The sequence below is a fragment of the Gambusia affinis genome, linkage group LG06, assembly GCF_019740435.1.
Source record: "Gambusia affinis linkage group LG06, SWU_Gaff_1.0, whole genome shotgun sequence".
Lineage (NCBI taxonomy): Eukaryota > Metazoa > Chordata > Actinopteri > Cyprinodontiformes > Poeciliidae > Gambusia > Gambusia affinis.
This window is the reverse complement of record NC_057873.1, coordinates 11,915,563-11,931,137: the sequence shown is the minus strand read 5'-3', so window position 1 is coordinate 11,931,137 and position 15,575 is coordinate 11,915,563. Positions and strand designations below refer to the sequence as shown.

At 36.7% G+C, this 15,575-nt stretch overlaps 1 protein-coding gene across 4 annotated transcripts in view; it reads left to right on the top strand.

Annotated features, from left to right (window-relative positions):
- Window positions 1–15,575, top strand: part of LOC122832292 (limbic system associated membrane protein) — a 719,104-nt gene that overhangs the window by 507,254 nt on the left and 196,275 nt on the right. For 3 of the 4 annotated variants that reach the window (XM_044118884.1, XM_044118885.1, XM_044118883.1), the window contains exon 2: window positions 7,434–7,512. In XM_044118884.1, the coding sequence (XP_043974819.1) occupies window positions 7,434–7,512 (79 nt within the window). Of the gene's footprint in view, window positions 1–7,119; window positions 7,513–15,575 lie in introns of those variants that run through there. The other variant, XM_044118882.1, reaches the window with a different exon arrangement.

Genomic DNA, 15,575 nt, shown 5'->3' with positions numbered 1-15,575 from the left:
GGACAAAGCTTCCACTTTGAGAACAAAGCTCCTCCTCAATAGATGTTAAGATGGCTTCCTGAAGGGAGAGTTTCAAACAGAGCAGGACCTTTTAAAGAGACAGAGGCCCAATTTCAAAGCATTAAATTATAAAGTCAAATAAATTTTTAGTCAAATTTGATGTACATGGCATTTTTATAACAACTGAAGTTAACATAGTTACTTGATTATTCTATAAAATGGCAATATGTGCCTGGAAAATACATAATACTGCCCATTTTAAAAAATGTTTCACATGTAGGAGAATAAAATATGCATCTGTGCAAGTTCCAGGGGTTCACTATAATAATTAAAAAAAAAAAAAACATGTGATTATTATTTTTTTTTTTGTCCCATTAGCTATTAGGATACAAGAGTTACTTGTTTTGGCAAGAGATCACAATTTTTAATTATTTTCCCCGTTCTTTTTTTCCTGAGTAGCCCCTGTACAAATAACCTTATTATTTACCCATATGAGAATGACGTGAAACTTCTTGACTGTGTTATAAATAGCATGAATATGTTGGTGCAGTCAGGCCTTGGAACAGGAAGTAAAGCTGACAGACATAAGATATAAAGATATAAGAATGAAAAGCGAGCAAAAATAAGGACTCTAACCCAAAACTAATTATTTTACAAAGAGGTAAAAAATAAAAAAAAAATTCTAACTCTGAACCCAATAACCACCAGTGGGGAAATTTTTGATTGTGGAATTCATTTATTTATCTGAAAAAGCAGTTGTCCCAGATAGATATTTGACTTTTCTTTTCTTTTCTTTTTTGCTTTGATACAATGTACCCTTTCAGAGTCATTATGAACTAGATGAGGCAGAAGTCAGAACACCATGCAAAAGTGTCGTATCTGAATCACACCTCAATAGTTGCCCTTTAATCTAGACTTTGGCTAAACCACCTTTCAAGTTTTACTAATAAATATAAAAAATACAAAATAAAACATTTAAGTGTTCGAATTAATTTATAACCCATTAAAATCTGAATTACAACTGAGCTTTAGATAAATTTACTAACAATGTAATAAGACAATTAATTAGATAAAATGTGGCAACATTTATTCTTTGTAGACTGTTATGTTGTGCTATCTAAAACCAGAGATGAATAACAGCTCATGTTCTGCCTTCCACTTGAATAAACTGATTTCCGCTTTTGCTGCAGTGGTTTCATCATTTATCTCCCTCCGACTGTGGTGCTCATCATAGATAATGACAGTTGTTTTTGCATTTCTCTGAGCCATACTATTCTCTTGCAGTCTCACTATCCTGAAGAAAAATCTCTTGGGTCCTTGGTAATGCAGTACTTGGAGCTGAGGTACAAAGAAACATGCTGCATGCTTCACCAGGGAAACAAATTCAATAAATATCCTGTCCAGGAGTGACACTGAAAAACTAGTCCATGAATTTGTTACTTCAAGGCTGGAATTCTTTACTATCAAGAAGTCCACATAATCCAGTTAAAAGCTTTCAGCCTAGCCAAAATGATGCAGCAAGAGTTCTGATGAAAATTAAAAAGAGAGCGATTTCTCTTATTTCAGCTTCTCTTAATTGGCTCCCTGCTAAATCCAGAGTTGAATTTCAGATTCTACTCCTCGCATAAAAAGCCCTTAAAAATCCAGCTCCATCAAACGTCAGAGATCTGATTGTTCCATGTGTTCCTAATAGAACTGTCAGACTGCAGGTTTTCTGATGGTTCCTAGATTTTCTAAAAGCGGAGTTGGAGGCAGATCTTTTAATTATCAGGCTTCTCTGCTGTAGAACCAGCTCCCAGTGTTTGAGCCAGAAAATCCTGTCTACCTTTTAGACTAAGCTTAAAATGTCCATTTTAATAAAGCTTATGGTTAGACTGGTTTAGGTTATCCTGAACTATCTCTGTAGTTATGCTGCTATAGGCATAGGCATAGACTGCTGTTTTTCACTTTCTCCTTATCATACTCCCCAATTTGCAATATTTTTGCTGTTATTTCAATCATAATTTTTTTTTTGTTTTCTTTCACTTTTTTCTCTTTATGCAATCTATAGCTGGTCTGTCATTCTGTTTAACTGTTATACCTTTCCTGGAGGAGGGCTCTGGCTGAGATCTCCTGCTAATAACTTTTTACTTTTCATAAACATTGAAAATATTTATGAAAAAATGTTCCTACATCCTACAGATGTGCATCTGCTCTGTTTCCCCAAGTCCCCAGTCAGCCGTGGCAGATGGCTGCTCATACTGAGTAAGGTTCTTTTGGTGGTTTCTTCTTGTTTTTTCTCTCCACTATCGCTGTATGCAATCTCAGTTTGATGTATTGCTCTAAAGTGGATGACAAAACGCAAGTGATTGTCTACTGCTGCTACATGCTCGTCCAGAAGGAGTGAATGCAGATTAATAACAGTCTGGATTTTTGAACAGCAGACTGTTTTAAAATGCAGTCTGCTGGGTTTTGTTAGAACTTTTTGAATCAATTTGGATGTTTGTTTTTTTTCTGACCTTAATGTACTGTTTGTAAACTAGGATTATTTGGAAGTGACTGAAGTGACTTTTTTGTAAAGACCCTTGAGCCAGCATTTGCTATGAACTAGCATGCTATAAATGAACTGAATTGAGCTGAATTATATAAAATGTGCTTGGTTTGCATGTGCATTTTCAATGTATTTGGGTTCATGCAGAAAAAAGGAAGTAATATCAGTTTTTTTTTCAAAAACATCTCTTGCATATGAACTTTTTATAAAATACCTTATATACTATGAAAACTACAACACTAAACCTTTGCATGCATCTTGCCAGCTTTGTTGTAACCCCATTATTTTTCAGCCCTCAGTTAGACTTTCTGTGTGCCTGAGAGTTCCTCAGTGTAGGCTAGGGCAGAGAATGACTGGCTCTTTGTTAGGCATTCATGAGTGCTGCTGTGTTGCTGTATACTCAGATCACTGACCGACTTCAGAGAATGTATGACTAAAAATACAGCTTAACACCACATGAGATTTTCGGCTGTATAACTCTGTGAGCAGAGTTGTACGCTGCTGTCTTCTTCAGAACTAGTAGTCCCAATTTAAAGTGGTTTTAAATGCACATACTCCTTTAACTGTGTGATCTTTAAGATTGCTTCAACTACCAGAGGCTTAGAAGATTGGTAGAGGGCTGCAGGGATTTTAGGGATGACTTCACATCATATTGGTAAATGTATCTCACTGAAAACATTTTCTTAACTTACAAACAAACATACCTTCAAATATTTACTGATGTGAATAGGCTGCCCGTTTTAATATAAACACGTTTTTTTGGTTCCGTTATTCCCAGTTATACAGTTTTGTCACAGTGGAATAATCTCCAGATAACAAATTTATTCCCCCATCCCTCTGTTGTGTCTCTGTCTTGCATTTTTATGACATACAAGGATACCCAGATTTAATGCTGCTGCATGACCTTTCTACCAGTCTAGTGCTGTATTATGCAAAGTTTGTTCTTTAGCTACACCAAGCTGTTAGAAATTTTATGGATATTTTTAAAAAATGTTGCAGTGATGCAACTTTAAAACACATGTACCACAAATTTGCACAATTGGCATGTTGTTTAAATATAGGCTATTTAAATGTTAAATGTAATCCTGTGCTCTACTGATTTGTGTGCTGATGGAGATTCACACACACTGTGTCCATGCCAGGTTAGACCATTTTTTGCTTTTCAAATCTTCCTTTTCCTTACAACAGATTCTGAAAGGTGTGTGTTTTTGTTTTTGTTTTTTCTTTTCCCCATGTTGATATGACAGTTCCAATCTGTTTCTCCAGAATGCCAACATTTCTAAAAATCTTTAGTTACCACTGGGTGTGAGGTGAGGTACCCCTGGACAGGTCAGTGGTTAAACACACGCACAGGATAAAACACACGCACACGCGCCCGCACAACGCACACATACGCAATCACACCCAAAAGCAATTTAGGCTACCCAGTTCACCTAGCAAACATTGGCGTCATTTTTAGGGAAGCCAAAGTATCTAGAAAGAACCCAAAGATCATGGGGGAAAGTGAGAACTCCATGCATAAAAACCCCAGGCCAGTATGGCACGTTTAAAGTCATTTTCCTCATATCTAAATATCTGAATGAATAGAAGTAGCACCATGTAATTGGATAAGTTGCTTTTTTTGTCAGTAAACAATCAGACAGGCGTAACTGATGTAGATGATAAGAATAAGGGAATTTTCACACAGTATAGTCATGCTTTGTCACGTTATAATCGTGACCAGTCCTTATACTTGTTTAATTCCAAATGGTAAAACTGTAATAAAGAACACCAAACAAACTGCACATTGGAACACACAGTCAAGTGAGTATATATGAGCATTCTCAATTCTAAATAAAAATTTGAATTGAAATTCTAAATCTACTGAATTAAATTGTTACTCTGAACCAATCTGAATCTTCCACTGGTCACTAGACAACGCCTAATATAGTTGTTACATAGTTGGTAAGAAAAAATGTTTTATTCTCATGTTTTCAATGGTTTTTATAAATCTGTAAAGGTTACTCCTTATTTTGGAAAACAAGCGTAGTGAGCAGTGTTTGTGTTGGCACCTATTTTTCACCATTTGCATCCTTTTAAAAAGGGAGACTTTCTGAATGAACTAGAAAATGACATCACTTCACATATTTATTGGCTTTACAAGTGACGTGATCTTGAATTAAGTTTGTGCATTTGTTAATGTTGGTTCAGTAGTAGAAGAGGCTTTTATATTTCTTTCTCTTCTTTTGTTAACAGTATCTTTGGATGTATTTGCCCTGAGCACAGAATTAGTGATTATCTTCTGTGGAATTATAGTGTGGTTTCATCAGAGCATCTGTTCCGATGTATGCAGCAAGAAAAATAAGTGTAGTTAAATGTATTTTTAAACATGGGTTCGGAAATTTTAAGAGAGCCATTTTTATTGAGCTTATTTAGCTTAGCAGTGTTGCACAGCTCATGAAAACATATACAGAAATTTCTGAATTACAATTTTGAATATGGTTACATGCATACAGCTTGAAAAATAAGCATGCTGAAAGTTTTTTTCAGCATGCTTATTACATGCAAAGTACAGGACCTATGTTTCTCAGCTGGCCTAGGAATGCCTTGGTTGTCCCCAAAAGGAGAAGGTTGGGGAGAGGGAAGGACCTCCCTACTTAGACCTGACCTGATCCCGGATAAGCAAAAAATGGATGGATGGATGGATGATAATTTTTTTTAGTCTTTGCAACAGGATTTCCAACAGTTGATTCTGATTCAATTCAGGGATTCTTTCTTTATGTTGGAATGGGATTTCTAGCTAAAGCTAGTCAGTTTAGACAGACCATTGGAGCATAAACTTTAATTAGAATATGAAAAAATATTGAAAACAATCCAACAATTAAATGAGAATGGAAATTATTTTATCATTCTATACCTAAGGTTTTAAGATTTTTAAAGTACCTCTGAGCTGCTACTCACAGAATTCATTCAACAGTGCAAAATTGCCAGGCCTGGAAGCTTCTTAGGAGGTGATGTTTTAAATAAATTAATGCATATAAGTTCAATGACTAATATTCTAATGATCCCCACTGTGTCTCTTTGCATACATTCCTGCTAAGTGAGTTTAAAGCACATTCTTGTCTTCTCTTTTCTCACCTATATTATTACTTGTGTTAAAGGAACAGTTCAGGATTTTGTTAGAGGTTTATTTAGCACTATTCACAGAAACTAAGACCTTTTTGAAGCTGGGGTTGTGTTAGTAAGGTTTAATTATCTGCCATGGGGAAGGGAGCATTTAGATTGGACAAAGGGACAGGTGGGCCCCAGTGATGTTTTTTTCTGATCTATTCTGAGTAGAGTTGATGGCCAAAGACAATGTCGGAGACATCAGAGAACACAATATTCATCAGTCCCTATTGACACCAGACAAGCCTTTAGTGGTGGTGTTACAGTGTAGGCAGATGAGTCTAATCAATACAAAACTGCCCTGCACTTTGTAAATTCTACAGTGATGAGCCCATAATTACATGAATACCATAATTAATCCGGACATTGTGACCCAGCATAAACAACGCAAGCACAGAAAGCCTCTAAGATCAGCTGAGTCTCCATGTAAAGGCTTGTAAACCTGTTTCACACAACCTTAATTACCTGAAGGTCACACTTCAAGAGTGGGTTGCCATGCTTCAGCAGATAAGTTGACTTTTGAACAGCATCAAACTTTGTTGTCAAGCTGTAATTTATGCACAAGAGCATATGAAACTTTGAGCATACCCACCTTTTGCGGCTTTGTTTTTATATGTATGCTTGTACTTAATTGCGCTACTTTCATGATGTAATAATATTGTAGTAATGTGCATTTTCTTTTGTTTTTCATAAATTTGACCAAAAAGCCAAATTAGTTATCAGTGTCAATTATTTTTGAAAGGAAACCAGACGATCTCAGAAAAGTCATTGATGACAAACCACCTCCTTCTCCAATCTCTCTTTTTAAAAAAATCTTTGGGTTTCTCTTAAATAATAATCCAATGCAAGTATGACAGCAGTTTACTGGTTCACAAAATAGCATTCACATACCTAAAATATTCTTGAGAAAGAACTTGACTTAAGATGATAGAAATCTGCTTTAGTCTTGGCCTCTCTTAGATAAGGAGTTAACAGTAGCCTCCCAGTCCAATAAATATAGATGTATGCTAAATGAAAACACCACAAGACTTATCTATCATTAGTAAGATATTTACAGCTTATAACTTTTACCAGAACCTCAATCTCAAATTTTGAACAATCCCTTTAACATACCCCTTAAATTGAATTTTTTTGAAAACATTGTTTTAATCTTTCATAATAGTATTTTCTTTTCTTTTCTTTTCTTTTTTTTTTTTTTGTACAGTTATTTTACGGTGGTCCTCACTCAGCTGTGTGTCACTGAAAGGGACCTCAGGTGGTGCTGTTGTCCTGACAACGAATGAAGGGAGCCTCACAGTCAGAGCCTGGATTATGTGAAAGAGAGAGAGAGAGAGAGAAAGAGAAGGAGAGAGCAGAGAGGGAAACAGGGAGGAAGAGTGAGGAGGTGGGGAGTTATTTTCACAGAGTCTAAACAGTAGCCTGCCTCTCTCCGTCACCGCTGTGGGTTGTGCAGTCCCTTTACGCGGGGAGCATTACGCGTCACTGGACTATAGAGCGAGGTCCCCGCACTTTTCCACCCTCCAGCCGTGAACTATTTCAGGCTCTCATCCATCCCGCACTGTTTTGGACCTACATTTATCCCGCGTTTATTTACAGCAGAAGTCTGGACCACTCGACTTGTTTTCTTCTTTTTTATTTTTTGCACGTTTGGATCTATTGCTCCCGAGACGCGCTTTTAAGATGCATGTGGGGCGCAAATCGTGTTGGAGGCAGCTGCAGGCTTCTTTTTTCAGACTGCTCTGTCTTATCCCCACAGGATTCCCCGTCCGGAGTGTGGATATGCAGCGGGCCACTGATAACATCACCATCCGCCAGGGCGACACGGCGATTATAAGGTAAGAGTCATCTCACAACTTTTCCTCCAGGACGCAGCATCGTTCCTGCGAACATGCAGCTACTGGGGGGAGGGCGGACCTGACTGTTTTTTGTACTTTGTGCGACACACTTTTTTCCCTTTTTTTTTTTTTGCTCCGTTTTTTTCTTTCTTTATTTTTTCTTTATTTCCAGAAAAAACTAAAAGTTCCTGTTCACTACTTGTTCAGAAACAGGAGCAATTAAATGTTTATTCGTTCACAAAAATGTGGACGTGCACGTAGCAAGCTGCTTTATAGTTTAGATCAAGATTTAGACAGGGGGACTCTTTACTAAATATATTTTTTATAATGGGTTGCAGCAACAAATTATATTATTTTAGGTAAGGACATCGGAATGGGAGCTATCTGATCTGCAATGACAACTTCCCTTGGCTTTTGGAGATAATAATAATAAAAAAGAAAACCAGAATGGTTCATGTTCTTGCATTTTCTCTGTGCTTTCGCTTGAGTTTGAATTTCAAACTGCAAACTGCGTTTTCTCCTCACTTCAGTTGTGTCTGGCGTACTTTACCAGTACAATTAATCATGGCTCAGACAATACAAGCTGTCAACTTTGTCATACTCAGATGCTGCATGAACAGACGCCACTGGCCACCTGATCGGAGCCATGTGTTTGTGACAGCCTATAAATGAAAGCGGATTAAGGGTTTTCCCTCTTTTTTAGCAAACATGTCGCTCTGATTCAGCCAACCTCCCATTAACTGAGAAAAGGCAATGCTCTTTAATATTGGCAAACTGGTATTGCAGGACTGCACACAGAACACTCCCCTGCATTGATTTTACTCTCATTCTTGGGATCGGTTTATTTGCACCTACAGCCTTAAATATTATTTGCTGCATGTCCAATCTGAATAGGCATGAGCCATTTCTCAGGATAAATGGATACATTTTTTTTAAGTTAACGTTATTAACACTATCATTTTCTGTCATAACATGCTGCTTAAAGGTGTTTTTTTATTTTTTTATTTTTATTAAGATGTCACAAACCATTTCAGTTTTTCCTGGCTGTCCTGCATGCGGAGCTCCCCCAACACAAACTGTTGCTGCACAATACGGCTACTTTCTGATCTTTACAAAAGTAAAGTATGTGTGTGTGTTTGTAAAGTATGGATGTTTTTGAAATATTTCCCATTTCAAAAACATGAACAATGAAAAGTAAAAAAGAGACATGTAATATCTGTCCGTCTGGTGGGGTCAGGAGGGTTGCTGATGCCTATGTCCAGCTAACATTCTGGGCGAGAGGCGGGGTCACCCTGGACAGGTTGCCAGTCTGTCACAGGACATGTAATATACGTATTTAATTAAAAATGTAACCATCTCATGGAAGGATAATTCTAGGCAAATCATCTGTGAAAAGATTGAGCTCCTCACTCCTCCCAGTTCTACTCTCGCCATCTGAAGAAACATACTGTTCCCGGACAAAAACAACCAATCAGAGCCAGGAGGTTTGATTTAACGCTGTCAGTGACTCTCTTCTAAACTGCTAATGACAGAGAAACAACTTACTGCTGCTGAAAAAACCTGCTGTCATCGGCAGCCAAGCTTAAATAGCCTGAATTAACTATTGTGGTGAACAAGCTGTACCATTGTTCACCACAATGCCACAATGCAGAGAGAAAGTGGAGGATGTAAGCAGTGGACACATGAGCAGGATTGCCAGAATATTTTTTTTTATTATAAATGCCACATACTGCAACATAAAGCAAACCAAAAAATCTTGTGTGAATGGCATTTTACCTTAAAACTTCTCTATTTTTTAAAGCATATCATAACATTAGAATCATATTGTGCATTGTTTTTGCTAGTCCAGATGTATCCACACAAGCTAAATACAGTTGCAAATACACTCAAAACATTGTGATGATACGGTTGTCAACTTTTGTTCTTCCGGAGTGAGATGCTTGCTCTCGTATTACTTACTCTTCCAGAAAAAATAAAAGTAATTGGAGCAAAACACTTGTTACCACACTCCTTCTTGGAGGGGTTCCTTCTAAACAGTGGCACATTTTACTGTTGTGAGAGGCAGTTCAAAATGTACAATATCTAAAGTACTGAATTTTAAGATTTGTATTCATCCACACTGTTGACTTTAATTTACAATTTTTTAGACTTAATTCTGCCTTCAGAACTCCCTTAATTTTACATGACATAGATTCAGTAAGGTTTCAGAGCCATCAGTGATTCTGATCCAAGAGCTGAAAATACTGTTGGTAGTGACTTTTAATATAAAACACAGAGCTCAGAACTCTGCAGCTTTTTAAACTGTTTTTCATGATAAAGATTCTCTAACTAAAATGTAATTTCTGGTTGTTTCTTAAAAGTAAGAATGTGTTAGTAAAATCCAGTTGTTATGCCAGCTCCTTTCTTACCCCATCTTATCTCTATCTCCACTTTACAGATGGCAACCCTGTATCAGACCAGCTTTAGAGGTGGTCTATTATACATCTGTCTGCATTAGTTCTACAGTATGAACACAATCTGTTCTTTGAGATGAATTGAAGGACAACACAAAGACCTGTAAGCTTCCTCAGGCAGCAGAGTTATTCTAGACTTTAGGCAGTTAAATCACAATTTGTGACCAGCATTATTAAAATCAGAAACTGCAGGAATTATATATTGTATAGTATTTATTTATTTATTTTTTATCAAATTTTGTTTTAGTAATTCTACTCAGTAATATCTGAGTGAATCTGGATTTTACTGATCAGTGGGTTAGGAATGGGTTAAAGATTCTTGTTGCTGTGCAATGTAATTGTTTTTAGACAGTTATGGTTGCCATGTTGTTAAATTTGCATTTAAAGGACATTTTATATATATATATATATATATATATATATATATATATATATATATATATATATATATATATATATATATATATGTGTGTATATATATATATATATATATATATATATATATGCATGTATATATATATATATATATATATATATATATATATATCTATATATATCTTCTTGTATATATATATATATATATATATATATATATATGTGTGTGTGTGTGTGTGTATATGTTGTCTTTTTACACTGAAGGGCCTGCCCTGGTTATGTTTGCATTAAGCAGAGTACCACCCTGAAAGTGAGCAGCGATGATCATATCAAAAACTATTTCCTGCTAAACTACATTTCCTTACAGATCTGGTGATGCAATTTTTTGTTCCTCACTGTCCCATCCAGCTCCTTGTGCTGCTCCCACTTGAGCAAGTGAATGTGGGATCAGGAAAGCCCTCTTTCAGAGAGTCATTTGATCACTTCAATTGGAGAAATGTTCCCTGATTTCAAAACTTTGACTGAAGTGGCACTTGTAATTCCAGTCTCAAGTCTAGCAGCAATGCATATATTCATCCCCCTGATTAAATTCATTTGATGGGTAAAAATGGTTTATGATGGGATCGTTTTCAATGCTGCCAGTCAAAATAACTGTAATCAAGACAGTTTATCACAATGTCTGACTGGGAGATCTAGAAGATGACTTGTGTACTCATGGTCACTGAACCAATCACGGATGACTTCAAATCAGATTGGGCTGGCTGGCCCAGAAAGTAGGACCGGGTTATGAGGGGTAATACAAAGATGCTGAACCTGTGTTTGAACCCAGGCCGGGCCATGACTTGTAGTTCTACAAGGTCTATGGTCTGTAACATGCATACTAATTTTGACTGAGCACTAAATGCATATGAAAAGGACTGTAGAACAGTTTTTCATTTCCAGCAACAAGTCTTGTGCTTTCCTTTGATGTTTTATTTTTTTAACAGTTAACCACTTTAAGAGCTGTATGCAAATTCATAGCTTTATAAAGTCATTCATGACTTCTGCTCTTTCATTTTTGCACCTGTTAAGCATCAAGATTAAATTCATCAACAGTTTGCAGCAAATAGCTTTACAAAAATATAAACATCAGCAGCCCTGTTGATATCCTGTTTGCAGCTCAGCTAAGACTTCTTCTTAACACCTCTTTTATCTTTATTTGCATACTCGAAGCTGACTACTAGAGTCGGATGACTAATGGGAGGCATGGATGGGCAAGTGTTATTACCAGGTCTGAACTAGGTCATTGACAACAGCAGTTATGAGACTGTGCTTCAGCAAAGGCCATCAGAACTAAATTAGACTCATTCACAAATAGAAAGAAAGACATAAACAACAAAGAAACAGTCCAAATGGTCCCCCATGTACATGAGGATGCATTTGTTCCTGCAAGCAGGTGCCATTCGTTCAGGTGTCTCTAAATCAGATTAGCTTGTTCCTGTTTGGTTCACAGGTATTTGTTTCAGTTCCAAATCTAATTGTCTGCTTCTTTGCTAAAACCAGTCAGTTAATTAGCTGTAATGGCAGACTATGCCTAGAACTACAGCTATGTAAGACTATCCTTTGAATCTGAAGCTTTTTATTTCACCTGAATCCTTATAAAATGTTTTGTTGTTGTTGTTGTTGTTGTTTAGTAATTGTAGTAATTACTTAAAGGGTGTCATTAATTATTTTTGAACCATGTGTTGCATATCATAGGGTTTGATGATCTATCTTATTTATTTGCAGTCAGGCAGTCTTAAGTCAAGTCAGGTCCCCAGGGCTCTGTTGAAAAACAAAGTTGTTTTTCACACCCTGTTTCCACCTGACAAATTGGAAAGAGAGGAAGAAAAAAGAAGAAATGAAAAAACAAACCCGTAAGGGTCTAAAGAGCAACAAAAGTTTGCTATATCTGTTCCGGTAAGCTGTGTTTCTGAGGAGGCTGATGGGATATTGGTGACCTGGGGGCGTAACAGGGCCCACTCTCGCTCAGTGGAGCCCCTGGCTGAAGTCGTGACACTCCAGGCGCTCGAAGAGAGATGCAGTGTTATGGAAACAGTATGTGGCCAAACAACCACTCTGACAAGAGCACACAGCAGCAGTCCACAACCTAAATGAGAACGGAAATGTAGTTTAACCAGGGGCTATGAGGCCTATCTTGCTGAATTCACAGGAAAAACCAAAGCAGGAAACTTTCAGATTTGCAGCACTGCTGTAAGGGGATTCTGTTGACCAGAAGGCCTCTTGACACAATCTTTTATTGGAAGGTTGTGTTTAAACTCTATGCTGCATTGTTACTAATGCTATTTAAAATAACCATGCTAATTTCTATCATAAAATACTAAAGATGGTTAACAAGCCAATGACTGCGGAGGGCTATTATTTTATTATTTTATTAGGTAATACAAATGTTATTGTTTAAATGATATTAATTTTTTTAACTTATTTAGAAAATAGCAGTATTTTGGAGTTATTTACCATTCTTCCAGTAAATTGAAATCAGCTGAAATTTCCACCGGCAGCACAGAGCAGCATCAGAAACCAGCCACAGAAAATCTCTGTAGATTTGCATGTTGTACATATTCTGGTCATTTGATGTTGAATCCTTGCCATTTGCTCAGCATTTCATCTCACAAAGCTTTGTCCTGTGAGAGTCATCATTCCTCAGATTTCATCAAAAGAGAACTCACCGTAAATATTGACATAGATATCTGCCAGCTGTCTATGCCAGTTGGGAATGGCAATAAATCTACAATGAATTTTCGCCATTCCTTTTTTCTAGCCTGCATGATGGAAATGTGCTCTCTGTAAGAACGCTTCACATAATTCGATTAAAATACTCTTAATCTATATATATCTTAATCTATACAAGAGCTCCTTATCCTGAACAGCCTATCCAACCCTTAATCTAAACGGGATTATTCTTTTGAAGACAGTCGCTGTGTGGGTGCCGTGTTGACCTAATGAACTTCTTCACATTCTCACCTGATCAGACGTGGTTCCATCTACTCCTTTGATTTTTTTTGTTTTGTTTATTTTCTTTCTTAAAATATCTCATTTGTCTTCTGTAACATGTCCCTCTGTGCAGTAATTACCAGCATCTGTAGTTTTCCACTACTTGAAAATTCAGAGGCTCTGTTCTTAGTTCAAAGAGTACCAGCTATCTAGTCTTACATTTGTCCCCAGGCTCTTATATCACTCCAAAAAATGATGGGGGAGGAGCATTTTTAATTTGTATCTGCTTGATGTGACATTTGGCCCTGGAAAGCATGAACAGAAGTCTCTGCATGGTAAATCTAGGCCCATGTCCCAGCAGTCATGTTTAGACCCATAAGATTTAGGTCAGAGAAAAAAAATCCAATACTCCAAAGCCAGTTTTGTGGTTGCTTAGCCTATTTTTAATTCTTTCTTTACAAGTACGACATGAACAAGTAATAGGAGACTCATCTCAGTCTCTGAATGTTGCCTGAAGAATTTAAAAAGAGATGGTTAAAAAGTGTCTTGACCTTTGTTAAAGCCATTTCTGCAGCATTTTTTTTTTTGCTTTTTAATTGCTTTTTCTTAGCTTGTCGCAGTGATGGGGCCTTCAGGGGCTGGTTGTGGTGTCAGGAGAAAACTCAGATAATTGACAATTGCTTATTAAACCATTGATGATAGTCTCAGCGAATACTCTCCTCTGGGTCAATTATCTGCACTTTGACAATGCACCCTGTCTGGCTTGTTATGTTCAGACAAGACGATTCTGCACTTTTGCTTTGCCCCAAAGGATCTTCATCATAACTTCTCTTACAACTCTGCCTTTAATTTAAGTCAGAATCAGCCAGATATTATGTAAGTGGATCCTGCTTGAAGCCATGATGCTACACAAAACCTGGGGTCAGTCTGATTCAAGACCTAATGGAATTCACAATACTCGAGAATGCAGTTAGTTCAGTTAGTTTCATTTGCATTATTAAAGCACAAACTATTGAACTCTGATGGTTGCATCTTTCCACGTAGATGTGCACGTTAGCCACACTCCAAAGAGTGTCCCAACACAGAAACAAAGGCTTTCCAGATGCAGCAAATAAGCTGCATATACCAGCAGATTTCACAGAGCGTAAAGCTGATCGCACTCTGTGTCTCCACTGAACCAGATAGCCTAAATTCTGGCAAATATTTACTATGGAACAACAGAAGTTATCTACTGTTTTACAGATTCTTTAAAATGCAGACACACTCAATCATATTTAAATCTTACATAATTATTGCATATATATATATATATATATATATATATATATATATATATATATATATATATATATATATATATATATCATGTTAGCCAATCCTCATTTAATATTCCTAACATCCTGCACTGGTGATGTGATTCGAGGGTTGTAGCAAAGAGAGTGCATATGAAACATGGTAACACTATGTTGATCTCAAAGCTGGGATGATAAAATTTGACTTTAAAAATTCTAAATCCAACAGTGAGTGGACTGATAAATATGTTTTTACTGAAACTGCCGAATGCAAGCCGATGTGCCTGCTTTTCTTCAAGTGCATCAGCATTGTGAAGGATTACAACTTGTGAAGGCATTTTCTAACCAAATTCTACCTGGTTCAAACCTTAGCCAACAAAAAAATCTCTCTGTCTCCAAAAACATTGTAAGAGTAGCAGTGCTGTTTTCAGCAGGTGTTGCTGAAGTCAAAAGAGAACTGCCATAGCTTTTCTATGTGCGGTGTGGATCCTCTGCAAAAAGAAATAGCACTTCAGAGACGGTTTAGTGCCTCATGGCTTCATTAGATGAATGGATTGCTGAAAATCATGTAAGAGCAGCTGCTAGTAAGCGTTAAGTCCATAACTAAGTCTACCACATCTACTAGAAGTAGTATGGATATTCTGACCTCAGAAGTATTTGAAAGTCTTTTGACTCAGACGAGGAAAGCCAAAGTGATGTCTGGCTGGCAATGAATCGCCGATAGTTCTGACATGACTTAACTTTACTCAATTTTTGACTGTTTCAGAGAGGACCTATTGAGCTTGATACTTTGAAAGGACATATCACTGCTCCAATTAATAATAATAATAATAATAATAATAATAATAATAATAATAATAATAATAATAATAATAATAATAATAATAATAATAATAATAATAATAATAAAAACATCTATTTTTAAAAGGACAAGAGCTCAAACATGTTTTTGACTGACCATCAACAATGG